General features: G+C 45.0%; 1 protein-coding gene across 2 annotated transcripts in view; it reads right to left on the bottom strand.

Annotated features, from left to right (window-relative positions):
* CHEK2 (checkpoint kinase 2) overlaps positions 1–14,736 on the bottom strand; it is a 47,844-nt gene continuing 33,108 nt past the window's right edge. For both annotated transcript variants that reach the window (XM_043978365.1, XM_043978364.1), the window contains 5 exons: positions 14,477–14,640; positions 14,145–14,260; positions 12,192–12,277; positions 1,504–1,584; positions 1–216 (listed from right to left, as the gene is read on the bottom strand). In XM_043978365.1, the coding sequence (XP_043834300.1) occupies positions 88–216; positions 1,504–1,584; positions 12,192–12,277; positions 14,145–14,260; positions 14,477–14,640 (576 nt within the window). In that variant the 3' untranslated portion in view covers positions 1–87. The remainder of the gene's footprint in view (positions 217–1,503; positions 1,585–12,191; positions 12,278–14,144; positions 14,261–14,476; positions 14,641–14,736) is intronic.

Genomic DNA, 14,736 nt, shown 5'->3' with positions numbered 1-14,736 from the left:
GATTATGTTCAACAATTTTTCCATTTTATAAAAAAAATCATTTATAAAAAATAGAAAATTATCCCCAAATGACTAAGAAAAGGCAGGTTATAAGTCACTTTTCCCCCTTTCTTCTTGTAATAGCGTTGTCTGCAGGGAGGTGGAGGCAAGGCAATGTTTTGAACAGGCTGCTTCATCTTCTCCCCCTTCATGGGGACGCTTTCTGCTTGTGGAAAGCTGGGAAAAAACCAAACAAGTTTTAGCTAAAAAGCTTGTCTGAAAATATCTGACAGATACAAAAACATGAGCCTCTAGGATGAAGGCCTGAGTTCAAATCTCCCCTCTAACAATGACCAACCATGTGACTGACAAGTCAGTTCACATTCCTAATCCTCAGCTCTCTCATCTGTAAAACAAGGGAGATGAACTCCCTTCTCTTCTGTAACATGACGAGATTGGGAGGGCAAAGCCCATCAAAGCCTTCCCTCCAGACCTGAAGGACAGCACCCTCCAAGGGCAGCCCTGAGCATCCTCTCTGGGGGCCCTGCCCTTCCTCACACTGGCAGAGAGAGCTGTCCAGCATTCTTTTTTTTTTTTTTTTTTGCAGGCAATGGGGGTTAAGTGACTTGCCCAGGGTCACACAGCTAGTAAGTGTCAAGTGTCTGAGGCCAGATTTGAACCCAGGTACTCATGAATCCAGGGCCGATGCTTTAACCACTGCGCCATCTAGCTGCCCTGTCCATCATTCTTAAAAAGTGTCATGACAGTGACTTGGTCATAATAAAGCACTTCACAGGCATGACTCAACTACTTGGAACAACCACTGGCATCACTACAGCATTCTAACAGAGCCCCCAAATCCTTCTTTCACAGCCCCCCCCCCCTCCCCCAGTGAAGGAGGCTTCTCTCAACAAAGATGCCCTGGGTTAGTCCTCTGAAATGGATCAAATACTTCAGACTTCTGACTTGACGATCAAAGGGCAGCCAAGAACCTCCTTTGCTGGAATTCTTATTTGCGCTCTCTCCACACTTCATAGATTGATTTATCTTGTGTCTCACTGTGGCTTGTCTTCTTTTCCTCTATTAGATTCTAAATTCTTGGAGGTCAAGGAGCCATCTTTGTTATCTCTGAATCTCTCCTCAAGCCCAGATACAAAGCTTTCCCCATGGCTGGTGCCCAGTATAAGGTGGGGAATGTGAAATTTAAAGTTAGAAATTATGTCAGGGGCAGCTAGGTCGTGCAGTGGATAGAGGACTGGCCCTGGAGTCAGGAGGACCTGAGTTCAAATCCAGCCTCAGACCCTTGACGCTTAGTAGCTGTGTGACCCTGGGCAAGTCACTTAACCCTCATTGCCCCAAAAAAAGAAAAAAAAAGAAATTATGTCATCATCTTACCTTGAAAAAAAGTTCCCTTAATGCTGATTTTAATGGTGGTTTTTAAACCACTACATGGACATTGTGTAAATATGTTCAATACACCAGTGGCTCCTCAAACTCAGTCATTTCTTTAACAAAATATCTTACCTGAGCAGGGTTTGAAGGTAGATTCAGTGACTTAGTTTCTTCCATAAGCAGAGCATGGAATTTGCTTTTCATTTCTTCATCCTATAAAAAGTTTCAAAACAAAACAAGTATAGCTTTCATGGGAGGAAGAGAGATGTAAAAGAAGCCAATTCCATGATCAAGTTATAATACTATGCTTTAAAACGGGCACACAGAGAAAGGAGACAGGTTTCTAAAAACTTTAACCCCCTTCCTAAAGCTTATTCCTAAGTAAGCCGACAGGACGCTACACGTGCCCAATTCTTCTCAGTAACAGGAAAACCCAGTAGCCAAGACAAAAGTATTTTGCTTTAATGGAAAATCTCTAGACATCCAAGAAGAATATTCCTTAACCCAGAACCTCAAAAGCTAGCACGCCACCTGCTCTTTGTATTTCTAGGGTTAAACAGTCCCAACATAAAGTTTCACAGCATTGCTACCTGGCTACTAGGGCCTGCCCAACAGAGGCTGGTTAAACGTGTCATCCTTAAAATATCAATGCAATCTAGCATCATTCTAAGAAGTTTCCTTAATGTATCCATCCCCCATTTTTCACAGCCTCCTAGATCACCCAGGCCCAGTACCTTCAGCCCTAGAGCTTTGGGAATAGCAGTGACCCCCAAACAACCAGACATACTTCCAACCCATACCCTACAGCTGTCATTGAGGAAAGAAGCCACTCTGGAGAAGGAGTCCACCAGCAACAACTGTTGACAATTGCCACCAACAGGAAGATGAACACAAAAACCCCAGAAGAGGCAGCATCTCTCAGACTATCTGTATTCCTCAAAGCACTGTCCTCACAGTCATGTCTGGAGATGGAGAAGGGGTCAGCCACACCCACGAGATGCCAAGAAACTGCCACCCACAGATCAGGTAGGCCAACCTAGCTGAAGTGGTAGGCACCCTGAGGAAGAGTCAGGAGGCAGCATGTGCCAGGCAGCTCTAACCCCCCCACCATCACCTCCTCCACCACCACTGGGACTACCATCTTCCCTCAGAACCTCATGGAGACAAGCCAGGATCCTGAACCCAAAAGCCTTGGGAATAGCCAGGCTTCAGCCCAGTGCCCTCAGCCATCATCCTAGAGAGGCACCCTTGGGGAGAGGCAGCCAGGCCCTGCTCCTGTGGGCTACAGCCCCACCTACTAAAGACCCTGAAGAGAAAGCTCTTGCCACCACAGTCTTTCAAACAGTTGAATACTTCAACATGAGGAACTAATACAAGATTTTATCAGTGAAAATGACATGAAAGCAGAAACATCACCATCTGCTTTGCCAGCTGCAGCTTCCCATCCAGATGTGCTGTCTAGAATGTAAGATCCTTGAGAACAGGTACCGACTTCTCGATCTGCAACCCCAACACTTAGGAGCATGCTTTGCACATCATAAGTGCTTAATAAATGCTTCAATCATTCATGCTAATAACAATTCTTCTACCTTTAGATAAGCAACCAAATAAGCCATCCAGGACAGATAAATACTCCTTTCCTAAAAGCCTCCAAAAGTAGAGGCTAAGGAAGCAACCTTGCTTGGTAACCCCCATTCTGGGGTTTTATCCATTTTATGAGAAAGGAGTTCGTTCATGCTGTCTGGCGTCGGGGCAGCTGGGTGGCAAAGTGGATAGAGCACCAGCCCTGGAGTCAGGAGTACCTGAGTTCAAATCCGGCCTCAGACACTTAACACTTACTAGCTGTGTGACCCTGGGCAAGTCACTTAACCCCAGTTGCCTCACCCAAACAAAAAAAATTTTTCCGTCCCGGTGCAGCCCAAAATTACATTAGCTGCTTTTGGATGCCATGTCACACAACTAACTCAGAGTAAGTTCACATTCCAAAACCACCAGATCTTGTATGGACAAATTGTGAAGTTGATTTTCTTGAACACTGGAGTGTGACTAAGTTCATCCCTCTGAAATATCATTGCACTGGATTTAGCCTGACAGGCTAGCCTGTCAGGATCATTCTGGAGCCTCAGCTCTGTCAAACAAAGGCCCTCTTAGCTTTGTGTCATCAATCCTCTGCCTGCAGCCATCCCAGCAAACTCCCCTCTTCACTTTATCCAGAAATGTTACCCCTTCCAGAGTGACGTGGGAATCACCTGCACTCCCCCAACGACTTTCACACCTGACTTACAATCTTCCTCTCCAAATTCTGCCCTGATACTAAGGGCCTTCACTCCGACATAGACGCTGATATTCCTTCAAATACCAGCTTCTCAATGGCCTCAACTCTGGTCCCCTACTCCTTCCCTCCTTCTCAGCTACACACTGACATGGCCATACCTTTGCTCTTGACATCACTCATAAACAGCCCACCTCCAGGATCCAGGATTCAAATCCCTCTGACCATAATGTGCTTTCTTTCTGCTTCTCATGAGGCCTCACCCCTCCTACACAGATTTAGCACAATGCCTGGCACACAGTAGGCACTTAATAAATGTTTATTGCATTTTCCATCCTCACTACAACTTCTAAGCACTGCCCCCCTCCTCTCTCCTCACTTTTCTTACCTTTCTTGACTCTAATTAACCAATGCACCAGATACTGCCCTCAACTCTTGAATCAAAACCCCAACCTTGGCTTACCCCGACTATCTTCCTTGCTTGATACTACTCTCAAGGCTGCTAAGCATTGCTAGAGGAAGGTCAAACAAACAAAATGCTAACTAGACCCACTCAGATTAATGTTATCTCATCTCAAATAGGCCTCCCTGCCAGGGGAAAGGTCTTTTATCCTTTCTTCTACCCAAACAGGCTTTTCTTTCTTTTTTCTTTTCTGCCTTTGTTACCTCCCATACCCTCCTCTACCCAAGCAGGTGATGTCTCTGCTTTTCAGTCTGCCGTCCAGATTTGCCAGAGCTTCCCTTCCAAGGAGCAAGAGTCCTTTAATTTCATAGCCGCAGTCACTATCTGCAGTGATCATCGAGCCCAAGGATATAAAATCTGACACTGCTTCCACGTCTTGCCAGGAAGTGATGGGACCAGTTGCCAAGATCTTAAGTGGGTTTTTCTGATGTTATGCCTCAAGCCAGCTTTTACACTCCCGTCTTTCACCCTCATCAAGCAGCTTCTTAATTCTTCTTCCCTTTCTGCCATCAGAGTGGTATCAACTGAGTATCTGAGATTGTTGGTTATTTCTCCAGGCCACCTTCATTCTGGCTTGTGATTCATCCAGCCTAGCATTTCATATGTTGTACTCTGCTTATAAGTTAAATAAATAAATAGTGACAACATAGAGCCCTGTCACACTCCTTTCCCAGTCTTCAACCAATCAGTTGTTCCAAATTGACCATCTAGTGATGTCCAAGTGCAGAGCTGACTTTTGGGTTGTTGAAAAAGAGTAGTTGTGGGGCGGCTAGGTGGCGCAGTGGATAAAGCACCGGCCCTGGAGTCAGGAGTACCTGAGTTCAAGTCCGGCCTCAGACACTTGACACTTGCTAGCTGTGTGACCCTGGGCAAGTCACTTAATCCCAATTGCCTCACTAAAAACAAAAACAAAAAAAACAAACAAAAAAAAAGAAAAAGAGTAGTTGTGAGGGCAGCTAGGTGGCACAGTGGATAAAGCACCGGCCCTGGATTCAGGAGGACCTGAGTTCAAATCTGGCCTCAGACACTTGACACTTACTAGCTGTGTGACCCTGGGCAAGTCACTTAACCCCCATTGCCCCGCAAAAAAAAAAAAGAAGAAGAAGAAGTTCATAGATCAACTTTAGCCTCTACAGCATCAGTCACTTTGTTTCCTGCCTTCTCCTTATACAGAAGAGAGCAGTAAGAGAGAAGGAGTGTGCTCAGCCCCAGTACAACTAGCTTTACAAACTGCCCCTTTTCTTTCCTTCACCCAGACCTAATCACAGGCTCTTAGGCCTTTCTTTTCTTTTCTTTTTTTTTTTTAAACGGGGCAATGGGGGTTAAGTGACTTGCCCAGGGTCACACAGCTAGTAAGTGTCTGAGGCCGGATTTGAACTCAGGTCCTCCTGAATCCAGGGCCGGTGCTTTATCCACTGCGCCACCTAGCTGCCCCCCTTTCTTTTCTTTTTAACCCCAGCCCCCCACTCCCTGCTGCTGCCCTCCATCCATCCTTCTAACCTAGGAGTTTGTTTCTTAGGATTAATTTTTAAATTTTTTAAATTAAATTTATTTCTCTAAATTAATTTCTTAGGCTTAGTCCCTCTCATTCTACTCTCTCCCTTCTCATCTTTTCCATCAATGGGTGAAGTGTGTATGTTCTTTCCTCCTTGAGCAATTCAGATAGGGTTCAAGTGTTACCCACTTCCCCTACCCATTTCTCATCTGTATAGTCTTCTATTTACACACTCCAATTACATGAAATAATTTTTGCCACCCTAGTGTATTTTCTCTTTCCTCCTCATTCCATTCCTATTTTGAGATCATCAAAACATAACAAAACTACTCTCAACCCCATTGTCTTATTAGACTCTCTCTTTGACCCCTTATTATCTTCATTTAATTGCTTGTGGTTGCTCACTCACATTTGCTTTTCTATATTTCTCTTGACTCTCGTGTTTGTATTTCAAAATTTCTATGCAGCTCTGGTCTTCTCATCAGGAATGTTTGTCCTGTAGGATTATACCCAGTTTTGCTGCGTAGGTTACTTTTGTAAACTGTAAGCCTTCTAGACTACCATATTCCAAGCTCTCTATCCCTAACAAATGGTAACTACTAAATCATGTGTGATCCAGAATGTGGCTTCTCAGTACTTGAATTCTTTCTTTCAGGCTGCTTGCAGTATTTTATCTTTGACCTAGAAACTCTGGATTTTGGCTATCATATTTCTGGAGTTTTCAATTTTTTTATTTCAGTAGTAACCATAGGATTCTACTTCCACTTTACCCTCTGTTTCTATAAGGACTGGGCAATTTTAAGATTTCTTATGATATTGTATCTCAGCTCTTCTTTTAGTCATGGCTTTCAGATAGTTCAGTGTTTCTTAAATTCTCTCTCCTCAATCTGTTTTCCAGATCGGCTATTTTACTATGAGATACTTTATAATGTCATCTTCTCTCTTTTTTTTGTTACTATTTGGACTTTCCTTTAATATTTCATGTTGTCTCGTGGGGTCGTTGGCTTCTATTCCACTAATCTAATTTTCAGGAACTTTGTTGCTTTGCATTTAGTTCTTATCTCTTGTGACAAGCTGTTAGTTCTCTCTCCAATTCTCTCTTCCATAGTTCTTTCTCCTTTTTTTTCCCAAATTTTTCATCTGGTACTTTCATTTTATTTATAAAAACTTCTTGGGGCAGCTAGGTGGCACAGTGGATAAAGCACCGGCCCTGGATTCAGGAGGACCTGAGTTCAAATCCGGCCTCAGACACTTAACACTTACTAGCTGTGTGACCCTGGGCAAGTCACTTAACCCCAATTGCCTTACCGGGGAAAAAAAAAAAACAAAACTTCTTCTACCTTTTTGCCCCTTAACTCTTACTTCATCTCTTTTAGGAATGCTAGTGACAGCTGTGTCCAAGATGTGTTTTCCTTTAAGGTTTTGCAATCATTCCTTCCTTCTGGGTATGTATCCGAAACATCCCTGTCTCCGTATTGGCTCTTTATGGTGAGATCCTTTTATTGTCGGCTAATTCTTCAGACTGCTTCGTGACGGGGCCAGGTTCCGTATATTTCTGGAGGGATTGTCTAGGATGAACTTATGTTTTCTTGGGTTCTTCTGCTAGATTCTTTAGGTAATTCTAGGATGTCAACAATTCAGGCTGGGGACCTATAAGCTCTCAGTGCTCTCAAAGTGGTCTGAGCTCTGCAGTTGGCTGACCCAGGTTTGGGTCTGACCAACAGGCCTGCGGGCTCGCTCCCCAGTGTCAATACATTCCTGTTGGACTCAGCTATTATCAACCAGCTGGGAAGCTCTGCTCCCTCAGAGGGAAAGAATTGCAGGCTTCCCCTTTAGTTTGGGATTCCCGTCCTGGTTATTATGCTGCAGGCTTCCAAGTGGGCCAGAGGCTGAACTGAGAACCAGCTCAGCTCCTGGGCTCTGACCCACACAGATGCTGCTTGCTTCTGACCTGCTCCTTGTTCAGTATACAGTCTAGGCCTGGAAGTCAAGGTGAGGTTCTGGTCCTCTCCTCAGTCCACTCTGCGCTTCTAACCTAGAACCGAGTCCTAAGTGACAAAGCTAACAGTCAGCACCTAATTCCTACAGCCCACACAAGGTCAGGTTCTTCTGTGTGGATCTGGGGCCTCTTCTTGCCCCACTACACATCCTCCGTCCTCTTTCAGTCTCTGTGCCAGAATGCCCCATACAACATTTCCCAACTAGACTCACATCCACAGCATGTGCAGTCTCTGTCTCCCGAGGCTGACCTGGCCTGGAAAAAAGACACACTGTTACTTTTTCCCTTTCATTTCCCAACCAGGACTGATGTGTTTTCCGGATCTGTGTGGAGGAATTGTGGGGGAGAGCTAGGCTATCTTCCTTCTCCCCGTCCCTCTCAGAAGAGGAACTCACTGCATGCTTTAGTGAGAAAATACATGTTTTTCTCTTCTCTACCATTTTACATCTCAAAACACCTTGATGTCACCCCCAGTCTTTCTCTTTCACTGCAGTCTCTAATGAGACGTGGTCCTCCCCAAGGCCAACCCCTCTACTTGTAAGCCTGATCCCATTCCCTCCCACCTGCTCTGGTAAATCGCCCCCACAAGCATCCCTCCTCAACCTCGATCTCTCCTTACAGAATTGTTTTCTTTCCTTCTGTCTGCACGCATGTCCAAGCCTCTGCCATACTTTAGAAAACCTTTGCTTGAGCATAGTATCCCCCCGTCCCTGTTCTCTGTTTCCTCTCACAGCCAAACGTGTGTAAAAACACACATACACAACCTTCTCTCACCTCTCCTTCATTTCCATCTCCTCTGTATCTTCATGTTCTATCTCAGCCCAGTGTCTGGCTGTGTCAGTATTTAATGCAAACTGAGTGATTGGTTAGTTGACTGATCAACTCCTCGCAATCTGGCTTCTGACCTCACTGAACTGAAATTCTCTCTTCAAAGGTACCAGTTACCTCTCAACTGTCAACTCGATTGCCTTCTTATGATTTGGCCACCCTCTCTGGGGTTTTGTGCCCCTACTCTCTTGTTCTCCTCTTATCTGATGGCTCTTTCTAAGTCTCCTTTGCCAAACCATCGACTACATCATGTCCCCTGACTCAAATGAGTTTAATTATCATCGTACTGCAGATGACTCCTAGATCAGTATACTCAACTCTTGTCTCTCCCGAAATGTTCTGACTCCAGTATCTTCTCCAATCCATTCTCCACAAAGCTGCCCAAGTGACATCCCTAAAGTAGGGATCTTATCATGTGACTTCTCAGTGCAAAAACCTCAGACTACTCCCTAGGATTCACACTCTAAGCTGGCTCCAGTCTACCTTGACAGACTCGTCAGATATCACTCCTGGTCAAAGGCTGCCTCTGAGTGACCTCTCTCCTCACCACCTCCTCTGCCTGGCTTCCTTCAAAGAACAACATCGCTGCTCCCTCCCCACAGGAAGGAGACGCCTCCTTACTTCACACTCCCTAGCCCCATCCTTCTGGTCAAATGACTTTCTACATATTTGCCAATGAGCACATTATTTTTCACCCCACAAGAATGCAATCTCCTTGAAGGCAGGGGCCTTTTCATCTATGTCCTGGCATCCCTAGCACGTGATTCCATGGTGGTTCAGAATGTGCATCTGAACATCAACCTAGCAATGTTTCAGGAGGCTAGTCACCAGAGGAGCTATGGCATGATGATCTTTTCAGCCAGAGTGACTCGTCAAGACCATCAAAGTTACAAAAGGGCAGTGAAGTACAGCAAATAATGCCCACAGCAACAAAAATTCAGATCCCTGGAATGGTCAATGATTTCCTATTTACAATACTTATTTATTATAAATCATAAATATTTGTTTTATATTTCATAATTATAATAAATATTTATTGGATTATACATGTTTATTTATTCTAAATATTTCATATTTAATCTATTTGTAATAGTTTTCCGTCAGACCAAGATTACAAGTAAAAAATTTTACTGAATTTAAAAGCATTGTTCACACCCAGCTCCTAGTTGTGACCCAAACTACAAAATCATGGAAAAAGCAACCCAGCCCTAATACAGCTTTCCCCTATTAGAACATAGATAAGGATCCTCTTCTCCTTCAGACTGGAATCCCTAATGACAAAAGCCCCTTTTTGTTTCCAAATCACTTGTCTCCAAAGCCCTCGTGTTCCAAAGCAACGTCATAGGGCATGGGTTTGGTTTTGCTTTTTGTGGAGAAGGGGAGAGGAATCCTGCTCCCAGAGTCACAGCCCAAAGCTATATATGCAAATTTTTAAAATTTCATCTTTGTGAAAAGAGCTGGCCTCACACAAAACTGTCCAGAGGGCAGAGTCCTTCAGCACAACCAGGCCTCCCCACCCCCCAATGCTGGCACCCATCTCCCTCCCTTCCATCCAAATCTGTTCCCCACTGAAAAGATGTGATCAATGAATTACAACCTGGTGGAAATTTCGGCCAATTATTTCTCCCAGAGGTAAATGTATACCTGCACTTGACTGAAGGAGAAAACAGCTTGGCAGCCCAGGCGTCATCCCTGACTCCTCAGCCCCATGTTCAATCAGTCGTCAAGTCCTGGCATCCCTACTCTTGTAACATCTCTTGAATATACACCCTTCCTCTCCTTTGACATTGCCACCACCCTAATGCAGGCCGTCATCACCTCATATCCTACTGCTACTGGCTCAAGTCTCTCCCCATTCAGCTGTCCAACCGAGTGCAGGTCTATCCATGTCACCTCAGCTCCCCTTTCACTATCTTATGATAATGTTCACTTTTCAATTTAGTATCTCTGAGTCGGCTCTCGAACTCATGACATGATTGCTCCAAAAACATCCAAATAATGCCATAGGACAATTCCTGGAGCAGCAAAACCCACAGAAGAATGTGCTGAAATGATCTTCCAACCAAGGACGACTCAAAAGGAAGGAGGGAGCTGCTGTGCAGAGACAGGAGGGGAGCCCAACCTCACAATCACCGTGACACAGATCCAGTCCCAGGAAGGCCTCACCAGAGAAAGAGACCCACCCCCCACCCCCCGAGCCTCTGAATCAGCTGCAGTGCCAGTGTCATCTGGAACTAAGCTCACAGTCTGGTGAGAGGGCTAAGCCCTTGGCGGGGGGAGATTACAGGGGTCTCTGCTGGTGCTGAGGCTGAACTTGGGTTTTTCACCCCTGCTGGGAACCAGGAGGTAAGCTTGAGTAGCAGTGGCCCAGGTGGGGCCCAGGTTCGTCAGAGCTGACAACCACAACACACAAAGCTGGTTGATTAGAAAGTTGGTCTGGGGTCATCTACAGACCAGGGAACAGGCCAGGCAAGTGAAGAACCTGCCCCTCCTTAAATCATACTACCTGGGACCATCTGAAGCTTGAGATAGTGCAGCCTGGAAACAGTGCCCCACTTTAAGGAGCTAAAAGTCAAGTAAAGAAAGGCAAGATGAGCTGACAGAGAAAGGTTAGGACCATAGAAAGTTTCTTTAGTGACAAGGAAAATCAAGGTACACCCTCAGAGGAAGATGTCAGGGCCCCTATATCTAAAGCTTTCAATTTAGTATCCCCTTGTCTATCAATTCATCTAATGCTATTAAGTATTTTCTAGCCCAATTAATGGGGGTGAAAGACCTCCCAATCCCAAAGGAAACAGCAAATGAAAAAGCCATGTGTTCAACATGTTCTAAATCAGCTTTACTAAGGGCGAGGGTGGTGCATGCTAGGGCCCAGCAGAATAAGGACACAGCCACACAGTCAGCTTATAATCTAAACAGGATAGTTAACACACCATTGGAAAAGGAAGAGTAATTCACCCTAAAACCCTAGTGGGCAGACCGTGAGGGCAATGTTATCGCCAAAGAACATTTTTCCACCATCTCTGGGACTTCACAGACATTTTACCCAATTGTCCCCGATGGGATCTTCCCCCTGCCAAGGGCTCAGCCCTTCCTCACATGCTGAATACTTTCACGTGGCTGGTGTGCAGTCCGCCCTCTCCCACCCTCTTCTCCCTGATAGGACCCTTGGTACACTATTCAGGAAAGCGGAACGGAAATCTGCCATATGATATATGGCTTGCAGTGGATTCATGACATCTTCATTTTATTTTAATAACAAGCAATGGCTAGAAGGAAATCCTTCAAGGGCAGAGGCTTGGTGGAGCGCTCCCCCTGCCTAGCCCACATCCCTCCAGGGCTCTGAACAAAGCCCAGACCTGACATTTATTCACTCTAAGCAATGTCTGGAGAAAAAAACAACAACCGCCCTACCTGTGTGTTACTGCCCCCAGGGGAACCTGAAGCCTTCCTGTAACGCAGCGACCTGACTTAGTTTAAATTAGTACCCACATACTGAAGAGATCAGAATTGTCTAAAACTGTGCTCACCTATAATAAAACCACATTACAAAGTGTCCCCGGGCACATCGCCCTGCACTCTGCCCCCAGGGTAGCCACCTACCAGATCTGCTCAATGTAGTGGTAAGTTCATTAAATAAACTGATGGGTTCAGCTGAAAACAACTGGGCCGCAAAATAAGAGTTCTGACATGTCGATGGTCATCAACTCAGCACAGAAAATGTGGCCAGCACTCTGTTGTAAGGACAACCTTTAATACCTACCTGAAGCCATGGATGTGCCAAGGCTTCTTCTGTTGTATAACGTTTCTCTGGATCCACTACCAGCAACTTCTTAACAAGATCCAAAGCTAAAATCAAATGATATGGCAGGTTACCCATCAATCAGTCGATCCATCCACTCAACATTATATTAAAAGGTCCAGGCGTTATACCAGTGACAGATTACAGAACTTCCAAATGGAAAGAGACACAGAATCCATTCGGTCTAACCTGCACCCAAACAGGAGTTCCATTATGTCACAGCCCTCAGTGCCAAGTGGCCCCAAAGCCTTTATTCCGTATACCCCCAGGGAGAGGAAACCCATAGCACTTTGGGAATCATGCATCCATCTCCCTCTTTGCACTAGTCCTGGTTCTGGCCTTGGGGGCCAAACAGAGCAAGGCCACGCAGCCTTGTCCCCACTAAATCTTCTCTCCAGCTAAACATTCCCACTTTCTTCAGATCATGTTCCTGGGACATGATTATAGAATCACAGTAGTAAAAAAAGACCTTGGAAGGGGGCAGCTAGGTGGCGCAGTGGATAGAGGACTGGCCCTGGAGTCAGGAGGACCTGAGTTCAAATCCAGCCTCAGACACATGACACTTAGTAGCTGTGTGACCCTGGGCAAGTCACTTAACCCTCATTGCCCTACAAAACAAAACAAAGCAAAAAAAGACCTCGGAGACTATCCTGTCTAAGGGTTCTTAGCCTTTTTGGGGGTCTGAGGCCCCTTGGGCAGTCTGGAGAAGCCTATGGATTCCTTCTTAGAATTATGGAGTTTTAAAAAAAAAAAAACGTATAACTGAAGGAGATGCTAAATTTCAAGTGGATATTGGTAAAAATGAAGACGCAATCCAAGTTCATAGGCATCTTGAAATCTATCCACAGACCCCGGTTAAGGACTTCTAATCTAGTCTAACCCCTATTATTTCACAGATGAGGAAAGTGAATCTCAGACTGAACAAATGATTTTTCCTGGGGTCACACTGTTCACCAATGGCTAAAGGAGGAACAGAGCCCAGGAGAGCTGTGAGCAAGCTCCACATGCTGCTTAAACATAGGGTTTAAACTCATGACATCGTCCCTTACAATCAATTCAACCTTCCTCTTCCCACATTCTTCCAAATACACTGAAGGTCACTAGGGATTGCTTTATCGAGCTCTCTTCTCCTTTCCCTCCTACTTCTCTTCCTCTATTCCCTTGCTGTCTAAATTCCAAATGAATTCAATCCTAACTTTCCAAGCAGGATGAAGATGCTTCCACTTCTTAGTGCAGAGCTATCACACACACAAGCTGATCACACCAAGGCTTAGGTAAAGAACCTTCCTTGTACGCTCCAAGATTATTAGAATAGGACTTTACAGAGGGTTAATATGGAAAGAAAGCAAAACTAGTCTAGGAATGGCTTAAACACATTTGAATAATGCGCCACCAGGAGAAACAGTTTGACCTTCCATTGTTGATGATCGTGTCATGTTCTTTAGTTGTGAAAGTTCTACCTGCCTGATTTTTAATCCAGCTTTTTATTCTAGAGAATTTAAAAAGTGGCATTTCTTTTTTTTGTTTTGTGAGGCGATTGGGGTTAAGTGACTTGCCCAGGGTCACACAGCTAGTGTTAAGTGTCTGAGGCTGGATTCGAACTCAGGTCATCCTGAATCCAGGGCCGGTGCTCTATCCACTACACCATCTAGCTGCCCCCTAAAAAGTGGCATTTCTAAAACCCTACCAAGTTGAGTTGCTCTCTACCCTTACTTCTTCTACTCTTTGCTACAACTGTAGCCTGTTTATTCAAACAAATATCTGCGTTAACAACCCAAAACATGAGCAGCCAATGCCGCAGAATTTAAATCAAAGCAGAACTAAAAGGTTCAAAGCAAAGAGACAACAGCTCCCACCTCTTCTGGCTACCCCTACCCCACAAACATTGAAGCCTTTCAGTGTATCCATTCATACCCTTGTCTGAGACAGCTTTCCAGACTTCTGGGATGAGTTTGTATTTCCCACTGATGATCTGATCCTTCAAAGGGACTTGAGTCTTGTGCTCCGAGAAAGGCGGATATCCACTAAGGCTTGGTGGGGATGGAAAGGAAAAGGAACCATCATGTTTTCAGAATCAGACAACAACATGCAGCTCCTCTGTCTAATCAAAAGTCAGAACGGTATTTTACATAGTGTTACAGGTAAAATTAGTATTAAAAACAGCAGTAACGGAACATGAATTAAACAAAAGCTACCTGCCTCTAGCTGGTTCCACCCAAATTCTGAGGCCCAGGAGATGGTCTTACCAAACGAAAAGGATGACACCCAAGCTCCAACAGTCCACAGCCCGAGTATAGCCGGCAGATCCCATGGAGACGACCACCTCTGGAGCCAAGTAGGTGGGCGTGCCACACAAGGTTCTCATGAGAGATGTCTCCCCAAGAATCTTTGACTGCCCAAAATCAGTAATCTAAAAGTAAGGGCAAGAGGGGTTCATTTGGGAGGGTGTACTCCTAAATCTGCCGGCCACACAGAGTGACAACCGGTTCATTTTATACAGTTTAAA

This window comes from Dromiciops gliroides, chromosome 1 (genome assembly GCF_019393635.1).
Source record: "Dromiciops gliroides isolate mDroGli1 chromosome 1, mDroGli1.pri, whole genome shotgun sequence".
NCBI classification, from domain to species: domain Eukaryota; kingdom Metazoa; phylum Chordata; class Mammalia; order Microbiotheria; family Microbiotheriidae; genus Dromiciops; species Dromiciops gliroides.
Note: the sequence above shows the minus strand (reverse complement) of the source record. Positions and strands in the feature narration are given on the sequence as shown.